Here is a 19,559-nt window from a genome sequence, read left to right as displayed (position 1 = left end):
TTTGGATAAGAATTTAGTAAGCATGGCTAGTAAGTTTGCAGCCGACACCAAGATTGGTGGCATAGTGTACAGTGAAGAAGGTTATCTAGGATTGCAACAGGATCTTGATCAATTGGGACAGTGGGCTGATGAATGGCAGATGGAGTTTAATTTAAATAAGTGCGAGGTGATGCATTTTGGTCAATCGAATCAGGGCAGGACTTACTCAGTTAATGGTAGGGCATTGGACAGCGTTATAGAGCAAAGAGATCTAGGGGTACAGTTCATAGCTCCTTGAAAGTGGAGTCACAGGTGGACAGAGTGGTGAAGAAGACATTCGGCATGCTTGGTTTCATTAGTCAGAACATTGAATACAGGAGTTGGGATGTCTTGTTAAAGTTGTACAAGACATTGGTAAGGCCACATTTGGAATACTGTGTACAGTTCTGGTCACCCTATTATAGAAAGGATATTAAACTAGAAACAGTGCAGAAAAGATTTACTAAGATGCTACTAGGACTTGATTGTTTTAAGTTATAAGGAGAGGCTGGATAGACTGGGACTTTAGGAGGCTTAGGGGTGATCTTATAGAGGTCTATAAAATAATGAGGGGCATAGATCAGCTAGATAGTCAATATCTTTTCCCAAAGATAGGGGAGTCTAAAACTAGAGGGCATAGGTTTAAGGTGAGAGGGGAGAGATACAAAAGGGTCCAGAGGGGCAATTTTTTCACACAGAGGGTGGTGAGTATCTGGAACAAGCTGCCAGAGGTAGTAGTAGAGGTGGGCACTATTTTGTCTTTTAAAAAGCGTTTAAACAGTTACATGGGTAAGATGGATATAGAAGGGTATGGCCAAACTTGGGCAGTTGGGACTAGCTTAGGGGTTAAAAATGGGGTGGCGTGGACAAGTTGGGCCAAAGGGCCTGTTTCCATACTGTTAACGTCTATAATTCTATGACTCTATGACAATATTCTAATTTCGATCTAACCTCACTTTTGGCATTACTTGTGGCTGTAGCCTATGCCCCAATTTTTTTAATTTGTTCATGGGATGAGGGCTAGGCCAGCAGTTAGTGCCCATCCTTAACTGCCCTTGAGAAGGTGTTGATGAGCTGCTTTCTTGTACCATTGCAGTCCATAAATTGTAGGAACACACATTGTGCTGTGAGGAAAGGACTTTCATGATTTTGACCCAACGACAGTGGACGAATGGCAATATCTTTCTAAGTCAGGATGTTGTGTGGCTTGGAGGGCAACTCAAATGTGGTGTGCTCATGCATCTGCTGTCCTTGTCCCTCTCGGTGATAGAGATTGTGGTTTGGAAGGTGCTGTTGAAGGAGCCTTGGTGAGCTGTTGCACCGTATCTTGTAAATGGCACACACTGCTGCCACTGTGCATCGGTGGCGGAGGGAGTGTGTTTAAGGTGGTGGATGAGTTGCCTATCAAGTGGGTTGCCTTGTCCTGGATGGTTTTGAGCTTCTTGCATGTTGTTTAAGGTGCACACATCCAGACAAGTGAAGAGTATTTCATCATACTTTTAACTTGTGCCTTATATATGGTGGACAGGTTGTGGGGAGTTAGGAGGTGAATTACTTTTTTCAGAGTTCCCAGCCTCTGACCTGCCCTTGTAGTCACAGTATTTACATGGTTGGTCCTGTTCAGTTTCTGATCAATGGTAACCCCAGGATGTTGATAATAGGGGATTCAGCGATGGTAGTGCCACTGAATGCCAAAGGGTGATGGGTTAGATTCTCTCTTGTTGGAGATGGTCATTGCCTGGCGCTTGTGTGGCATAACTGTTCTTGCTACTTCTCAGCCCAAGTTGGAATATTGTACAGGACTTGCTGCATCTGAGCATGAACCTTGGACTTCATATGCTGCATTTTTACAGACTGATCAAGTTTTAAATATTTTTACATTGGAACGTTGATGTCTGCATTTTGTCCTATGACAAGTCCCACTCACCTGTTACCCCCATGTTCTTGTTGAGCCACATAGACTGATCCTCCAATAACTCAAACTTAACAAAGAATAAAGAACAATACAGCACAGGAACAGGCCCTTCGGCCCTCCAAGCCCGTGCCGCTCCCTGGTCCAAACTAGACCATTCTTTTATATATATCCCTCCATTCCCACTCCGTTCATGTGGCTATCTAGATAAGTCTTAAATGTTCCCAGTGTGTCCGCCTCCACCACCTTGCTCGGCAGCGCATTCCAGGCCCCCACCACCCTCTGTGTAAAATACGTCCTTCTGATATCCGTGTTAAACCTCCCCCCCCCCCCCCCTCACCTTGAACCTATGGCCCCTCGTGAACGTAACCACTGACCTGGGAAAAAGCTTCCCACCGTTCACCCTATCTATGCCTTTCATAATTTTATACACCTCTATTAGGTCACCCCTCATCCTCCGTCTTTCCAGTGAGAACAACCCCAGTTTACCCAATCTCTCCTCATAACTAAGCCCCTCCATACCAGGCAACATCCTGGTAAATCTCCTCTGCACTCTCTCTAAAGCCTCCACGTCCTTCTGGTAGTGTGGCGACCAGAACTTGGCGCAGTTTTCCAAATGCGGCCGAACCAACGTTCTATACAACTGCAACATCAGACCCCAACTTTTATACTCTATGCCCTGTCTTATAAAGGCAAGCATGCCATATGCCTTATTCACTACCTTCTCCACCTGTGACGTCACCTTCAAGGATCTGTGGACTTGCACACCCAGGTCCCTCTGCGTATCTACACCCTTTATGGTTCTGCCATTTATTGTATAGCTCCCCCCTACGTTAGTTCTCCAAAATGTATTACTTGGCATTTATCTGGATTGAATTCCACCTGCCATTTCTTTGCCCAAATTTCCAGCCTATCCATATCCTTCTGTAGCCTCTGACAATGTTCCTCACTATCTGCAAGTCCAGCCATTTTCGTGTCGTCCGCAAACTTACTGACCACCCCAGTTACACCTTCTTCCAGATTGTTTATATAAATCACAAACAGCAGAGGTCCCAATACAGAGCCCTGCGGAACATCACTAGTCACAGGCATCCAGCCGGAAAAAGACCCTTCCACTACCACCCTCTGTCTTCTGTGACCAAGCCAGTTCTCCACCCATCTAGCCACCTTTATCCCATGAGATCCAACCTTTTGCACCAACCTACCATGAGGGACTTTGTCAAACGCTTTACTAAAGTCCATATAGACGACATTCATGGCCCTTCCCTTGTCAACCATTCTAGTCACTTCTTCAAAAAACTCCACCAGGTTAGTGAGGCATGACCTCCCTCTCACAAAACCATGCTGACTATTGTTAATGAGTTTATTCCTTTCTAAATGCGCATACATCCTATCTCTAAGAATCCTCTCCAACAACTTCCCTACCATGGACGTCAAGTTCACCGGCCTATAAGTTCCCAGGTTATCCTTGCTACCCTTCTTAAATAACGGGACCACATTAGCTATCCTCCAAACCTCTGGGACCTCACCTGTGTCCAGTGACGAGACAAAGATTTGCATCAGAGGCCCAGCGATTTCATCTCTCGTCTCCCTGAGCAGCCTTGGATAGATTCCATCAGGTCCTGGGGATTTGTCAGTCTTTATATTCCCTAAAAAACCTAACACTTCCTCCCTTGTAATGGAGATTTTCTCTAACGGGTCAACACTCCCCTCCGAGACACTCCCAGTCAACACATCCCTCTCCTTTGTGAATACCAACGCAAAGTATTCATTTAGGATCTTCCCTATTTCTTTGGGCTCGAAGCATAATTCCCCACTTTTGTCCCCGAGAGGTCCGATTTTTTCCCCTGACAACCCTTTTGTTCCTAACGTATGAATAAAATGCCTTGGGATTCTCCTTAATCCTGTCTGCCAAGGACATTTCGTGACCCCTTTTTGCCCTTCTAATTCCTCGTTTGAGTTCTTTCCTACTTTCTTTGTATTCCTCCAGAGCTTCCTCCGTTTTTAGCTACCTGGACTTAACGTACGCCTCTCTTTTCTTTTTGACCAATCCCTCAATTTCCCTGGTTATCCACGGTTCTCGAATCCTACCCTTCCTATCCTTTTTGACAGGCACATGCCTGTCCTACAGCCCTAACAACTGTTCCTTAAAAGACTCCCACATGCCCGATGTGGATTTACCCTCAAACAGCCTCTCCCAATCAACAGCTGCCAATTTCTGCCTAATCCCACTAAAGTTAGCCTTCCCCCAATCCAACACCTTAACCCTTGGGACACCACTCATCCTTTTCCATCACTATCCTAAAGCTAAGAGAATTGTGGTCACTATTTGCCACATGTTCCCCTCCCGAAACTTTGAAGACCTGACCGGGCTCATTCCCCAGTACTAGGTCCAGTATAGCCCCCTCTCTAGTCGGGCTATCTACATATTGTTCCAAAGAACCCTCCTGTACGCATTTTACAAATTCCTCCCCATTCAGACTCCCAGCCCTACGTGATTTCCAGTCTATACCAGGGAAATTGAAGTCTCCCACTACAACAACCCTATTTTTCCTGCACCTATCCATTGTCTCCTGACATATCCATTCTTCCATTTCCCTTGGGCTGTTGGGGGGCCTGTAGTATACCCCCAACATAGTGACTGCGCCCTTCCTATTTCTGAGCTCCACTCAGTGACTCGTTACACGACCCCTCTGAATTGTCCTCCTCTGCACCGCTGTAATATGCTCTCTAACTAATACTGCTACTCCCCCACCTCTTTTGGCCCCTCCTCTGTCTCGCCTAAAAAACTTGTACCCCGGAATATTCAGCTGTCAGTCCTGTCCCTCTTTCAACCAAGTCTCTGTCACCGCAACCACATCCAAATTCCTCGTAAGCATTAAGGCCTTAAGTTCGTCTGTCGTACCCGCTCCTTGCATTGAAGTAGATGCACTCCAGACCAATTTAATCCTCAACGCCCCCCCCCTCCCCGCCGCCCCCTTACCCCATAACCTCCACCAATGCTACAACATCTCCACAATGTCTACAATCTTCTGACTCTGACCTCTTGTGCAGACCCTTTCCTTTGCTGCACCACTGGCAGCTGAATTTTATGGGCCCCATAGTGAATTTGCAGTTGGAGTGGGGTGTAAAATTCACTAGATAGCTTTCCTACTCCCTATCTGCCCACCAGAAATTGGGTGAGCCTCGGGCAGCTGCCTGCTCTCATGCCACTTGAGGACCTTAACTGCCCAATTCTTGGCTATTTAAGGGCCATTTTCCATGTCTGAAATTTTACGGTTGCTTGGAGGTGGTCAGGGATATAGGGGACAGAGGGGGAGGGAGGGAGGGGGGTGGAGTTTTGACAACCTGTGCTATTTCTGTGGTTTGCCCAGTAAATACTGTGGCTACAAGGGCAGGTCAGAGGCTGGGACACAGGAAAGGGACTTCAATCTATTTTCCTCTGTGCTTGGTTTTCAGCAGCTTACATTTAAAGGAGTGTGAAACAGAAGTGAAGGAAAGGCTTGCAAGAGAAACAGTAGGGTACAGAAAGACTGAAAGTGTCTTTTCCTTTACCAATATCCTTGGCTAGGCAAAAACTGGTCGAAGCGAATAAGAATTTTCAGTCAAAAAGAATTGGAGTGGTAAGATCAGTTCAGAAACATTGAGACATATGCCATTATTTGGTTCAAAACACTTCACATTGTTTAGCCAAATGCTTTTTGCTTTTGATTTATTTTGCTGTTCAGGAATACATACCTTGGGTGGCTTGAAGGGATAGTCAGGTGAAAATGCGATATCTAAGAAGAAGACACCACCCTCGTACACGGAGCCTGGGGGTCCCAGGATAGTTGACCTCCATTCATAAATATTGTCTCCTTTGGGCCCAGCACTGTAACAGAAGAAACATTTCATAAATATACATGGGAATAAAAATTATTACCCTGTACAATCATCTCCAAAAATGATAGTTACAACACAAATCATAGAATCCCTACAGTGCAGAAGGAGGCCATTTGGCCCATCAAGAATGCACTGACTCTCTAACAAAGCACCTTACACCAAGGACCTATCCCCATAACCCCATGTATATACCCCGCTAATCCCCCTAACCTACACACCTCGAGACACTGAGGGGCAATTTAGCATAGCAATCAACCCAACCTATACATCTTTGGACTGTGGGAGGAAACCCATGTCTACATGGGGAGAATGTGCAACCTTCACAAAGTCACCTAAGGTCAGAATTGAACCCAGGTCCCTGGCACTGTGAGGCAACAGCACTAACCACTGTTCCACAACACCACCCCATAAATGTGTAAATATATTCCAGCGGGGGGGGAATATAAAGTGGATATAAAAAATTATTTGAAATTAAGATATGCTCTCCATCTAATCAAAACTGTTACAAAATATCGTAGTGCAAGAACAATCTTTTCAAGCCGTTGAACCCTGGTAAGCCTCCTCCCTTCCACCCCCAGATTAGGTCTTACAACAGTATTTACATTTGTTACAGAAAGTTCAGACATAAAGATAAGAGCATTAGGAGATTAAGTACGTGCTGATTTTCATAATAAGTCTTTTGGGCTAGAAGACAGAGTATGTTGAATTCTTTGCCTTTCAACATGCACCTGTTTCTACTTAGCAGAACTCTAAAGAGAAAAAATAAAATTTGGTTAACAATACAGACATTTGGAACAGTACATTGATTCGAGGGCAATTGATTGTTGCCCTTAAGAACCATGCAAATCTTTCTACACATTATTTCAACCGAATTGGGTTGTGTCCCTGCCTCGGAACCAAATGCAGTATGTGTTCAAGTCCCAGTTCAGGACCTGATGGTCCTGGAAGATGTGTTCATAATGCAGCCAAAACAGCTTGATTATCAATCTCCAAATCTTTCCAACATGCCAACAGGACAGAGTCTTCATCAGCCATGCTTGGTGAGGAGTGATGCCCCTCAAGCTATAGCGTCTGGCTTTAGTTTGGTGATCTGTTCTAGGAGAAACGACCTATAGAAACCAGAAGTATGCATGTACTTTGTCTGCCTCATGTGTATCTAGATGTCGGAAGTCTTCTAAGTCTTACTAGTTCCACCAATTGCTGTCATGCAGATTGTGTGCAGCTTCTGAAAAATACAGAATAAATGTCTCAAAGATACTGAGGATGGCATTTTTTTACTGGGTTTTCCCAGCGTGAATTGGTTATAAAACTTTATACTTTAGTGTGCCATGAAGTAAACAGATTGTATAATTATGGTAAAGCAGGTATCCAAACGGAGATCTGTGTAACACCTCCGGTCATTCAACACTGGTTTTCTGGCTTAAATAAAACTGAGATGTCAGTATTTCATATGTTTAAGTTACCAACTAGCCTCTCAAGCAAACTTGCTCCCTGACCCAAAAAACAGAGCTAACGTTTCAACTCTGGATGACTCTTCGTCAGAGCTCTGAACAGGTGCTGTCAAACCTGCTGAGATTTTCCAGGATTTTCTGTTTTTGTTCCTGGAATTCCCTCCCTAACAGCACTGTGGGTATACCTACACCTCAGGACTGCAGCAGTTCAAGGTAGACAGTTCACCATCACCTTCTGAAGGGCAACTAGGGAAGGGCAATAAATGCTGGCTTTGCCAACGATGCCCACGCTCCATAAATAACTTTTAAAAAATTCCTGACAACCCATAGTCCAATCTCTCCCTATCAAATTCAGGCTACAAACTCCCACTGCCAACTCAAGCTCTGGTCACCCTTGGCTAACTCATGCTCCGATCCCCTGATGCTGACCCATGTTTCATTCTCCCTCAACCAACTCACGCTGATACCCGGCCCATGTTGCGACCTGGCAGAGACCCCAACCCACATTCTGATAACTCATCTCATTCAATAATGCTCTGCTCCCTCGTGCATTCTCTGCACACCAAGCTTTGGTGTGTCCTGCCAAACCAGTACCTCTTTGCTCTCTACTCCCTGACAGTAGCCCACCTGCCAGCCAATCTCTGGGCAGAAGCGTTGCTAAGTGAGGATTACTTGTTTGCATACGAATTTCCAGTGGCTGGCCAATTAAGAGTCAACAGGTGGAGGGACCAACCACAAAGGCAGCAGATATTGAAAGACAGCCAACGTGAAGTGACTTCACATTGTGAAAGGGGCAAACAGCAAGTTTAACGGGTTGTCAGCATTCAATATTATGAAGACGGTCAAGACATCTGCGCAAGAACGGCACAGTGGGTAGCACTGCTGCCTCACAGCGCCAGGGACCTGGGTTCAATTCCGGCCTTGGATGACTATCTGTGGAGTTTGCATGTTCTCCCCGAGTCTGCATGGCTTTCCTCTGGGTGCTCCAGTTTCCTCCTACACTCCAAAAATGTGTAGGTTGGGGGATTAGCAGGGTAAACACGTGGGGTTACGGGAAAGGGCCTGGGTGGGATGTTCTGTCAGAGTCGGTGTAGACTTGATGGGCCAAATGGCCTCCTTCTGTATTGTAGGGATTCTATGAAGGGAAGAAAATTGGCTGAGAAAATGGCAGAAGGAAGACAACCGTTGGCCCCATGATTTAGTAATAGGCATATGGAGATGGATTGGTAAATTGAGGCGACAGTAGAAATGCAGCAAGATAACGCTTTATTGGTGTGGAACCAACAATGAATGAAAGTTGTCAAACTCCCAGAGGACCACAGGCTGCCTTCCCTCCTTTTTGAGAGAGAGAGCTGACAGGTGCTGATTTAACCTGAGGATCACTATACCTCAGGCAGGGGACGAGGCCTTCATGAATAACCTCAGATGATATGAGAATTGAACCCGCACTGTTGACGTCACTCTGTATTTCAAACCAGCCATCCAGCCAACTGAGCTAACCAACCCCCAAAAAGGAATGAGAGTCAAATGAATATCAATGTGCTAGCACGTTACAGATCCCACTTGCAAGTGTCTTGATGTGCCTTGCCTGTAGCTCGTGGGGTCCTTTGTCTTGCATCACCTAGACAGCAGCCTCCTCTTTCTCAATCAACCATATCCTCAGTAAAAAGTCTCACAACACCAGATTAAAAATCCAACAGATTTATTTGGGGGCATGTTGGGAGTCATGGTGGGGGGCATGTCAGGGTCAGGTAGGGAGGGCCTATTGGGAGGACCTTGATGCCAGCAATCCATGTTAGGAAGGAAGGGTGGATATGCTGCTGATGAGGAGGTCCTGATGTCGGTGGGAAAAGAAGGGGTCTCCCAGTGCACTGAGATTGGGGCACCCTTGCATAACGACACGCGAGTTCTCTGCAGACAGGCTCACTGGCGCATTTAGCCCCCCCGCCCCACCACTCTCCCAAAAAGTGACTGAGTGCGGGCTGGAGCACTCCTAACGGACCGGTCAAATCACGCAGTTTCTCAGAATTTTTTTGGGAAAGTTCACCCTTAGTCTATTTTGTAATACAAGTTAATCAATAATTTTAGGAAGAGTGTTATAATCTATTCACATCAAAGTATAGGCCAATTTAGATGCATATCTATTTAGGAGAGACAATGATTCCCTGTACATTTAAAGGGCGCTTTATTTTAGCTTTTATTTAATTCAAGAGCTTTTTTAAAAAAAAAGTGTGTTAAATGTGACAAACAAATACGAGGAAACAGGTGAACATGATAGATAAAAATTATGCTAGTTTTATCATTAGCAGTACTTACTCTCATCCTATGACAGATGAAAGAAATTGAAGGCTACGTCTGAAAAACATGTTCAAGTTTGAGTGGAGAAAACAAAAATTAAAAGTGAGTTCTGAAGTCACATTCAGAATATTCTGATGGAAGGGCAAAATTTCCTCTGGGGTGATAAGCACATCCATTAACATTCAATTATTATTCAGCCTCCTTCCTTCTGTCGCTCACAATTTCATGATTCGCATAAACATTTGATGGTGAAGCAAACAAAACAGACTTCATTCATACACACACAGTGATCAATCTATCTATAGACTGAGGGTAGCTTATTGGTTCTCTATATTTCAAGCCCTCTTAAAAAAAAGTCAAGAAGCATGCTTATTTATACACCATATTTTGCCTACATCAAAGGGGCATGTCATATGACCTCAGGATGTGTCTACTTTGGAATTCTTTGAAACCCGCCTATTTACATGGTCATAGTTGTTTACTTCACAGATATATTTTTTAAATAGGTCTTCCTGATTAAACTGTTCTCAAATCTTGTTGAATAGATTTACTAATGGCTATCTTTCCATACTATAGTTAATAGATCTCTTACACCAGCCACTAAAGTTATGTTTTATTCACTCATGGTTCACTCATACAAATACTTCTTGGATAAAATACTCAGACATTTAAAACAGAAGATAAACCATGTATTATTTTAACCATAGAATTTACATTACAGAATGAGGCATTTGGCTCAACTCGTCTATGCCAGTATAAAAACAGAAAGTGCTGGAAATACTAAGCAGACAGCAGAGAAACAGAGTTAACATTTCAGCTGATGAAGGGTCATTGACCTGAAATGTTAGCTCTGTTTCCCTGCTGTGTACTGATATTTCATTTTTTGTTTCTACTTCAGATTTCCAGCATTTCCTATATTTTGCTTATGTACTAGTCTATGTGGATGTTTATGCTCCACATCATTCTTCTCCCTGAGAAAACAAACACAAACAAAAGAAAAAGGAGAAAATAAGAGCAAAAAAGTGAGGAAGAGAAAAAATACTTGTATTTATATAGCACTTTTCTTGATCTCAGGCTATTCCAAGGTGCTCTATAGGCAATAAGGTGTTTTTAAAGTGTTTTAAAGGGTATGTAGCAGCCATATTGTGTATAGCAAGATCCAGAAATGGCAAGGAATTTAATGACCAGATCACCAGGTCAAGGGATAAATGTTGGCCATGATATCAGGATGAGGCGATGGCATTGTGGTAGTGTCACAAGACTAGAATCCAGAGACCCAGGGTAATGTTCTGGGGATCCAGGTTCAAATTCCACCGCAGCAGGTGGTGAAGTTTGAATTCAGTAGAAATCTGGAATTAAAAGTCTAATGATGACCTTGAAACCAAACCCATCTGGTTCACTAATGTCCTTTAGGGAAGGAAATTTCCCATCCTTACTCAGTCAGGCCGACATGTGACTCCAGAGCTGCAGCATTTTGGTTGACTCTCAAATGCACTCTGAAGTGGAGGGCAGTTAGGGATGGGCAATAAATGCTTGCCCCATCCAGTGACGCCCACATCCTGTAAAATGAATAAAGGAAGAACTCCATTGCTCTTCTTTAAGTAGAGCAATGGGATCTTTTGCATCCATTTGACAGATCAGATAATGTTCAGTTTAACAATTCATCTTAAAGATGACATCTCCAACAGTGAAACACTCAGTAGAGCACTGAAATGCAAGCCCAATTTATGTGCTCAAGTCTAGCTGAGCTCCATGTCAGTGGACTTGCTGGTAGGGCAAAAATGCTTCATTCATTTAACACAACAATAATTTCATAAATTAACAAAATAATTTTACACAATAGAAGTAGACTTAAAGTTGTAAAATAACAAATTGAATATGGTTGCCAACATCAAACAGAATTTCTGATAGTGTTCCCATTCACAGTAGATATTTATGTTGTCACAAAGATGTGCTACAGTGATTTGATATCCCTTTGGCTAGTTTCACATACAGGCAGACCAAAGCAATTGGTTCTGGAAAACCACGTTGTACCTCAAATGTCCTAAGTCGGAACTGATTTTCCCATAGGAACAATGGTATAAATGGATTCCTGAACCAAGGCCAGAAATAATTCATGGGACATCTGGCAGTGTAAAATGCTCTCAACTCCTGTCTGTCAATTTGCTGAGGTGACTGTCTGCATGCCTTAACATTGGTGGGGAGGGTGGGGTGGGGGGAGAAGGGAGGTTGGTGTGGTCTGCAGTTAGGAAAGGGTCGAGGAATAAGCTGTTAATCTTGTGGATAAGATGAGCTCGGAGAGGCCGTGATAGGAGAAAAGAGAGAAAGATGTGGGATGAGTATACTTCCAATCTATACAATATCATCTTCTTCATGAATTCTCTGCCTCAAGGTAAGCCTGTGGCAATTATTTGCTGAACCGCAGCAAAGTGCTGTGATTTATTTTAGTGGGTAGGGCGTGAAGAAGGGAAAGGGTTAATGAATTTTGTACCTAAAGGGTTAATTCATTTTGTACCCAGAATCTGTGCATGGACATTGTAGACCTTACCTGTTTGTGCAGGCTTGTGTGCTAGCTGTTAGCTAAACAGCTGCAGATGTTAAAGTGCGATAATGGCTGTTTGAAAGGAGGAATCCTGCTGGGACAGCCGCGACCACACAAGTTACTTCAAGGGAGAAACTGCGTTGTGACTGAAGCCGCCGGATGAACTGCGGGTTGTGACTGAAGCCGGGAACTGCGGGTCGTGACTGAAGCCAGGAACTGTGATGGGAACCGGGGACTGCGTTGTGACTGGGGCTGGGAACCATGATGTATAAATACCCACACTTATTTGTATTCAGGGAGAAGCCTGGCAGACCACTTTTAGGAACCTGCTTCTCCCAAAAGCTTTCGTAATAAAGCCACAGTACTTTGACGCACAAGTAGTCTCAGAGGTATTATTTTATCTACAACAATTTGGCGTCACGAACAGGATTCGTTTGCGGGCCCAGGTTGAATGGCCGCGACTGGGGTACTGGAATAGAATGCCGAACCTAACAGGGTGAGTCAAACTACAGTGGGTGATCATCTGTGATGAGGGTCTGTGATGAGAGACTGTGAGAGTGAAAGACGTCTGAACTGAACACATACGGACAAGGAGGCATTCGTCTTTAACACCCAACCTTAGACCGGTTGTTAAGAGGGGAAATCCCCCACGCGATGGTCAGGACTTGAAGTGGGTGTAGAGACTGGAGAAAGAGATGCCTGGAGTGTGATGTTCAGACGTGAGTGAGAAAGAGACTGTCTGAGTGATCGCCGGAGTAGAAGGAAAAGCCAGCTTAATAGTGTAAGCGGTGGTACGGAGGGATCTGATGACCCCTGACAGGTATCACCGGACTCTGATAAGAGCAACCTAGGAGGGGGAGAGCGAGAAGGGAGAATAGAAGACTCCAGGTGGTGAGTATAAACTTATCTGTATTATGGCGGGATCACAAGGACACTGGGGACCCCTGGGATCCCTGATAAACGAATATATGACTGAGAGGGACAAACTCATTAAACAGATGAGAAAAGGGGGTTGGGACTTATCCCACCCGCTAGACCAACAACAGAAATGGTTGGAAAAAGAGAAGAGAAACAAGACAAAGAAGATAGGAGTATCGTTAATACATCAGTTAGCTGGACTAATTGAGCAAGTAGTCGCCTCTACTAAAAGGTGGAGTGAAGATAAAGGAAAGATTAGAGAGTTAGAATCCAGAGTAAGGGAACTGGAGAAACAAAACCACGTGTTAGAAGAAAAGCAATGGAGAGGGGAAACTGTTCCTCTACCTCCTTATGAGTCCACACAACAGGGACCAACCGCTCCTCCAGAGGAGTGGGAAGCGCTAGAACACAACTTAGCGCCAGTAACCCGAGGGGGAACAGATGTGCAGCCAAAGGCAAATTATAAACCCTTCGCCTCAAGTGAGAGACAGCAAATAATGGCTTCCCTGGGTAAATTACAACCGAGAAGCGCAAACACTAAATTCTGGGAAGAATTAGACATAATCTGGGTAGGACACCAATTACACCTGAGAGACGTACACCAGCTGGTCAGAGCAGCCTGTCCAGCGGATAAGTGGAGGCAGGTAGCAGGTGGACCCGCCGCTCCTCCAGCACAGGATTATAGTGGGGGATGGTGGACACATGTAGTCGCCCTAACATCGGAGATAGATGCCCAACAGGCACCCTTCACCCAGTTTAAAGCAGAGATTCAGAGGGTATTAGGGAATACTCCCACTAACTGGAGCAGAATTACCACAACAAAACAGTTAAAAGGGCAACGGTTGTTCCAGGTATATCAAGAGTGCTCAGGGCAAGGGAACCCAGGTCGAGGAGATCGAGCGTTCATCCAGGTTTTTAAGGATGGACTCTCTAGTGCTCACCAAACCATCCTAAAAATGGGAGTGATTATGTCCCAAGTTTACGATGAGTTGGTAGAGTGGGCTAGTGGCATACCTGGAGAGGATAGGAGAAATCTTAGTTTTTGTATTTCAGTGTGTTTGTGTGATCTGGTAGTTTGTTGAATGTAGGTGGTTGTCGTTGTATTAGATTGAGAGCAGGAGCTGGTGAAGCCTGTTTGTTCTTGTGGAGTGTTTGTTACAAGCAGTGGATGCAGTGCTTTGCACGTTGGTTTAGCCCCGGGGGGCTGGGGAAGTGTTAAAACTGTTAAAGATTAAAGTGAAAAGATTTCTTGAATTTACTTCTGTTTTGAGTTTAATTACAAGTTTGGAAGAAAGAAGAATAGAAGCGACCGTCTTAATCAACGTTCTGTATTCTCTTTGAATGTTTTACTTTCAAAATGTTAAAGGATTTAAACCTTGGAAGGAACCATGTGTTCTTTCCTTTGTCTTGAAGTAGAAATTATAAGAGAGTTAGTTGAGAAGTTAGGAGAAGAAAATAAGTAATTTTGTGGAAAAGTAGAAAAAGCAGGAACAAAAGAATGAGGTAAATATACTGTCTATGAGTCAGTTTAAAGTATATCAAGTCAGTGAAATACAGTATTAAGGTCCGCAGAATATCGCGATTTACGAACGTCTGATAGTTTAGTATTCGGTAACTGGTTAAAATTATGTACTGCCGTTGGAATCTCATGTGCGATCTATTGCTCAAGGTTTGCCAAATATAAAAACACTGCAAAGCTTAAAACCTAGCCAGTTAAGAATCAAACCAAAATGTTTCTAATCAATTAACTAGTATGTATTGTACCTACTTTGATTTTGATTTGGCGCCTGTTATTTTCCTAGAGTACGGGGGTTTTGATCTGGAGCTCAGTTTAAAAATGGAAACGGCTTAAATTAAAAGGGTTTGGATATCACAGTTATGATGTGTAAAGTGACATGATACAACTGCCGCTTGATTATTATACAGTATAAGCACTGCCATATAGACCCGAGAATAAAATCAAATCCTGAAAAGCCTTAACCAATTTTATATAATATATATTGTGTATTGATAAAACCATAATTCTGCAGGAGAAAAGGCTATTTATTCCGAGCTAAATGTTGGTGCTAGGCATTTGAATGCACTTCTTTGTAAGTAGGGTAGTGGCATTTTGTGAAGTACTGTAAAGCGGCGCTTGCACGCAAACAAATGATCAAATTAGATATAATGTAAGAGTACATCATATAAAGATCGGAGCTGTATGGCATGTGATTTTAATAAGGAAAGCGATGTCTTTTGATAGGATTATATACAAATGAATGGTTGGCCAGCTGCAGCCAAAAAGCCAGTGCAACGTGTTATTTGATTTACACTAAGCTTTCTATGGAAGGGGGATATGTAATTAAATGTATAATGCACAAACTAAAACCATGCAAACATCGGAAAAAAGATGGACAGAGGTATTACCCGCCATATTAATGAAACTCAGAGCCACTACAAATCGAATCACTGGGCTGACACCATATGAACTAATGACCGGAGGGGGGGCTATGCAACTGCCCCAGTCCATCATTACAGGAGGGGTAGATGTAGGTCCATTACAGGACAGGATTAGACGTTATGTCTTAGAATTAAGGGCCCAATTGAAAGATATGCGGAGAACAGTCCGGGTCAAACAAATAGCGATAGACGAGCAAAATGAACTACAACAGATCCCTGAGGTACCCCCGGCAGGCAGCAGGGTTATGGTGAAGACGTTACCTGGAAAGCCTGGGTTCGCCCCCAAATGGAATGGCCCCTATGAGGTCATAATCAGTGGTGATACTTGTGCCTGCGTAGATATGCAAGGCAGGGGCGTCTGAAAACATTGGACTCAGTTGAAAGAATACGCTGGCACCAGTTGGAAAAATATGTAATGTGCTCAATTCACAGATACATGAGACAGCTGATCTCCAAGCAAGCTGAACGGGTTCGCGAGAAGTTGCGCACAGGCGGTATAGCCTTTGGTCCATTGTATAACGGTCGCGCGGGTTATAATTAAGTGATAGGATGATTCTCTTGCTGCTTCTCACGACCCTCGCCCTGCCAGTTACGGAGGGAAAGTAAAGGTGGAATTGTGTAGACTTGGGGACAGGGCATCACAAGCATCTCTGTAACGATGACTCTGTCTATTGTAACCTTCTGACACATGGAATAGACCCCTGGGAGGTAACCCGTAGGGACTGCTGCTCGGGATGCCTCAACCATACCATGTTGCCAACTCTGTTGGAGGGGCGAGGTGATTAGGGTCTCCCATGCAATGTAATTTGGTGTAACTGGAATTTTCGGTGTTTAGCTGAGGGACCGGGATGGACCTGTACCCGGCAACAGCAGAGGGCCCGGGAGGATGAGTACATCAACATGAGATTTGGCCGATCCAAGTGATCATTGTACCAATCCTCTAAAATCAGACCCCATCACGTGAACACTTTCATGTATATGTCTCACTTGTATGCATTACAGTCAAATTTGAGCAAGTGCTGGGTCTGCTCACACATTCCCATGCACGGAGGAGAGAGGGGAAGTCCTTTATTCCCTATCCCTTTGTCAACTCCGGAAATGGTAGAATAGATTTTGGATCAGAATGGAACCCAGGACGGGGCAAGGAAAGTGACATTTAAAACCCCATCAGGCACCACGATGCAAGGTACTTTCAATGTCAGCGACAGCGCTGCTGTTTTGGATTTAGAAGGCGGAGGGCGTACTCTATCAGCCTTTAAGAACCATTACCAGCTGAGCTATAATAGATCAGACTCTCCTCCCCACTTTGTTGTGAAAACGGAATCATACCTGTTGGCCGTAGCTCCTGCACTCAACAAGTTAATGTCACCAGTGGTGCCTGGGCTTTGGTGCAACAGATTACAATCCATTGCCCCACTGCCGATATCCCGCTATTTATATGAGCAGCATGACTGCATATAATGGTACCTATTTTGTCTGTGGAAACAATGCCTACCATGGCTTCCCTGGGATTGGGTAGGATTGTGTTATTTCGCATATGTGGTGCCCTATATTCACCATTACACTGATTTACGGGACCACCCCGAGATACACCTGCTTAGGGCTAAGCAAGCCATTAGTGAGACAGCACGGTTCTTCATGATAGCCTTCCCACTTTATGGGATGGCAAAAGCAGCTCAGGAACTTATACATATGGCCTCGACCTAGAGAGCATTGCAAATGAAACTAGAGACGGGTTCGAGGAAGTGAGCACAGCCATTTCTGAGGTATCAGCTGAGGTTGTAGCTATCTGGACTGTTGCTTTACAGAACCGATTAGCACTCAATTATGTGTTAGCTTCCCAGGGAGGAATGTGCGCTATAATTGGATCCAAATGCTGCACGTATATCCCAGATGATTCGGAAAATATAACTCGTTTGGCAGATCATATCAAACGAGTAGCGAAGACAATACAAGATGAAGGGAGCCAATATCATAATTATAACCCTCCGGGGTGGCTGGGGCAATGGTTCTGGTCGTGGGGATCATACCTGATGCATGGGTTGATTGTATTAATTGTCATTGTTATCGCTTGTTGTGTTTGTATGGCATTATTGAACACTTATTGTAAAACGGTAACAGCCCGGATTCTGCTGAGTGCAAGTATACAGGCAGAAGGGGCAGACCTCCTGACGAAGGAGGTAGGCCCATATGCTGGTAACATTTGGTTCTGAATTGGTCATGGGGCCATGCTTAGACCTGGCCCCGACCAAATGGGGGACTGAAGAAGGGAAAGGGCGAATGAATTTTGTACCTAGAATCTGTGCAAGGACATTGTAAACCTTACCTGTTTGTGCAGACTTGTGTGCTAGCTGTTAGCAAAACATAGCTAAACAGCTGCAGATGTTAAAGCGCGATAACGGCTATTTGAAAGGAGGAATCCTGCTGGGACAGCCGCGACCACACAAGTTACTTCAAGGGAGAAACTGCGTAGTGACTGAAGCCGCCGGATGAACTGCGGGTCGTGACTGAAGCCGGGAACTGCGGGTCGTGACTGAAGCCAGGAACTGTGGGTCGTGATGGGAACTGGGGACTGCGTCGTGACTGGGGCTGGGAACCATGATGTATAAATACCCACACTTATTTGTATTCAGGGAGAAGCCTGGCAGACCGCTTTTAGGAACCTGCTTCTCCCAAAAGCTTTTGTAATAAAGCCACAGTACTTTGACTCTCAAATAGTCTCAGAGGTATTATTTTACCTACAACAGGCGGATTCTGAATCTTACCTCAGCCAGAATGGAAATCCAACCTTATGCTTTTGGTGTTGATCTGATCCATATGCTAGCCATTTGAGCTAAGCAGCACCTTATACATTTTATTAGCATGCATTAAATCAGTTTTCCAAAGCTGACACCAAGGGCTGAATTTGTGGCAACAATGTGCCAATCTTGATGTCAGGTTGACTTCCTGGTCAGGAACCCAGAGGTGCGTGTGGCTGGACACAGAATGTGAAGTTCACGATGGAAGCCAATTCATAGACTGCCTTCAGGACTGCTTTCCAATTAGGAATGATGGGTCGGTTATGGACATGGTATGGCAAATCAGAATTACTGAAATGTGGAGTGGCCATCAGCCATACTGTGAAGTGTATGTGGTGCTCAGGTGAGCAGATAAAAAAAGAGCAAAGTACAAGATGGAAATGATATACTGATGTTGATACCAGCAGCCAACTCCTCATGCCCAGCACTATCTGGTTGATATATCCGCAGAGGAAATGCTTCCAATGAAAAACAATTGTTTACAGATATCCTGAAAATTACAATTGCTCCTGTGGAATCTAAAGGCATCCAGACCTTCCAAGCTCTCACCTTTTCTGAGATGACGAATTGATGGAAAAAATCCATTAATTGCTGCTATAATGACCTTAATTTTAATTGGCTTTGTGCCTATATCAGGCGGATTGCTGTTCATTCATATAGTTCACATCTGGGAAAAGTAGAGGAGGCAGGAATATGTCAGAAAGACTGCCAAACTCTTTTTTTAAAAAACAATTTTCTCAGCAGCTCCCCCTGCAAACCAGACTCCCAGGAACTGGGAAAATTCATTGTGAAGTAAAAACAAGGGTGGAATTTTGTCCCCAAAAACTTAAATGTCATAACGGTGAGATTACTAGAGTGATCCGCGCCAGTCCATCAGGTACACTCCGGACTGCAATTGTCCCACTTTGGGAGGGTATCGAGTTGCACACCGGTAGTGGGGAGGCCTAAACATGTTGGTGCATCCGGGTGCCATTTCACAAGGGCGCCCCGATCTCAGTGCACTGGGAGACCCCATTCCTCTCCCACAGACATCAAGACCTCCTTCACTTCCTCCCCGACACAGGTCGGCACACTGGGGCCCTCCCAATGGGTTCCCCTCCCTGATCCCCCACCATGATTCCCAACATACCCCTCTTCATGCTCGGCCCCTGTATGACACCCACTGCATAGCCCCCCCCAACCATAGACCCTACTCAGGTTCTTCCAGAAAGGGTGCATTCAAGTTTGCACCACTAGAAAGAGACCAGGACAATTGCAAACCATTTGTTGCTGGGTGGAACCAATTTTTAGGCCTGAACGCT

General features: G+C 44.5%; 1 protein-coding gene across 2 annotated transcripts in view; it reads right to left on the bottom strand.

Moving 5' to 3' along the window:
- Nucleotides 1-19,559, bottom strand: part of LOC144510066 (ubiquitin-conjugating enzyme E2 E2) — a 218,890-nt gene that overhangs the window by 33,750 nt on the left and 165,581 nt on the right. For both annotated transcript variants that reach the window (XM_078239308.1, XM_078239299.1), the window contains exon 4: nucleotides 5,669-5,801. In XM_078239308.1, coding sequence (XP_078095434.1) covers nucleotides 5,669-5,801 — 133 coding nt within the window. The remainder of the gene's footprint in view (nucleotides 1-5,668; nucleotides 5,802-19,559) is intronic.

Source organism: Mustelus asterias, chromosome 2 (genome assembly GCF_964213995.1).
Source record: "Mustelus asterias chromosome 2, sMusAst1.hap1.1, whole genome shotgun sequence".
NCBI classification, from domain to species: Eukaryota; Metazoa; Chordata; class Chondrichthyes; order Carcharhiniformes; family Triakidae; genus Mustelus; species Mustelus asterias.
Note: the sequence above shows the minus strand (reverse complement) of the source record. Positions and strands in the feature narration are given on the sequence as shown.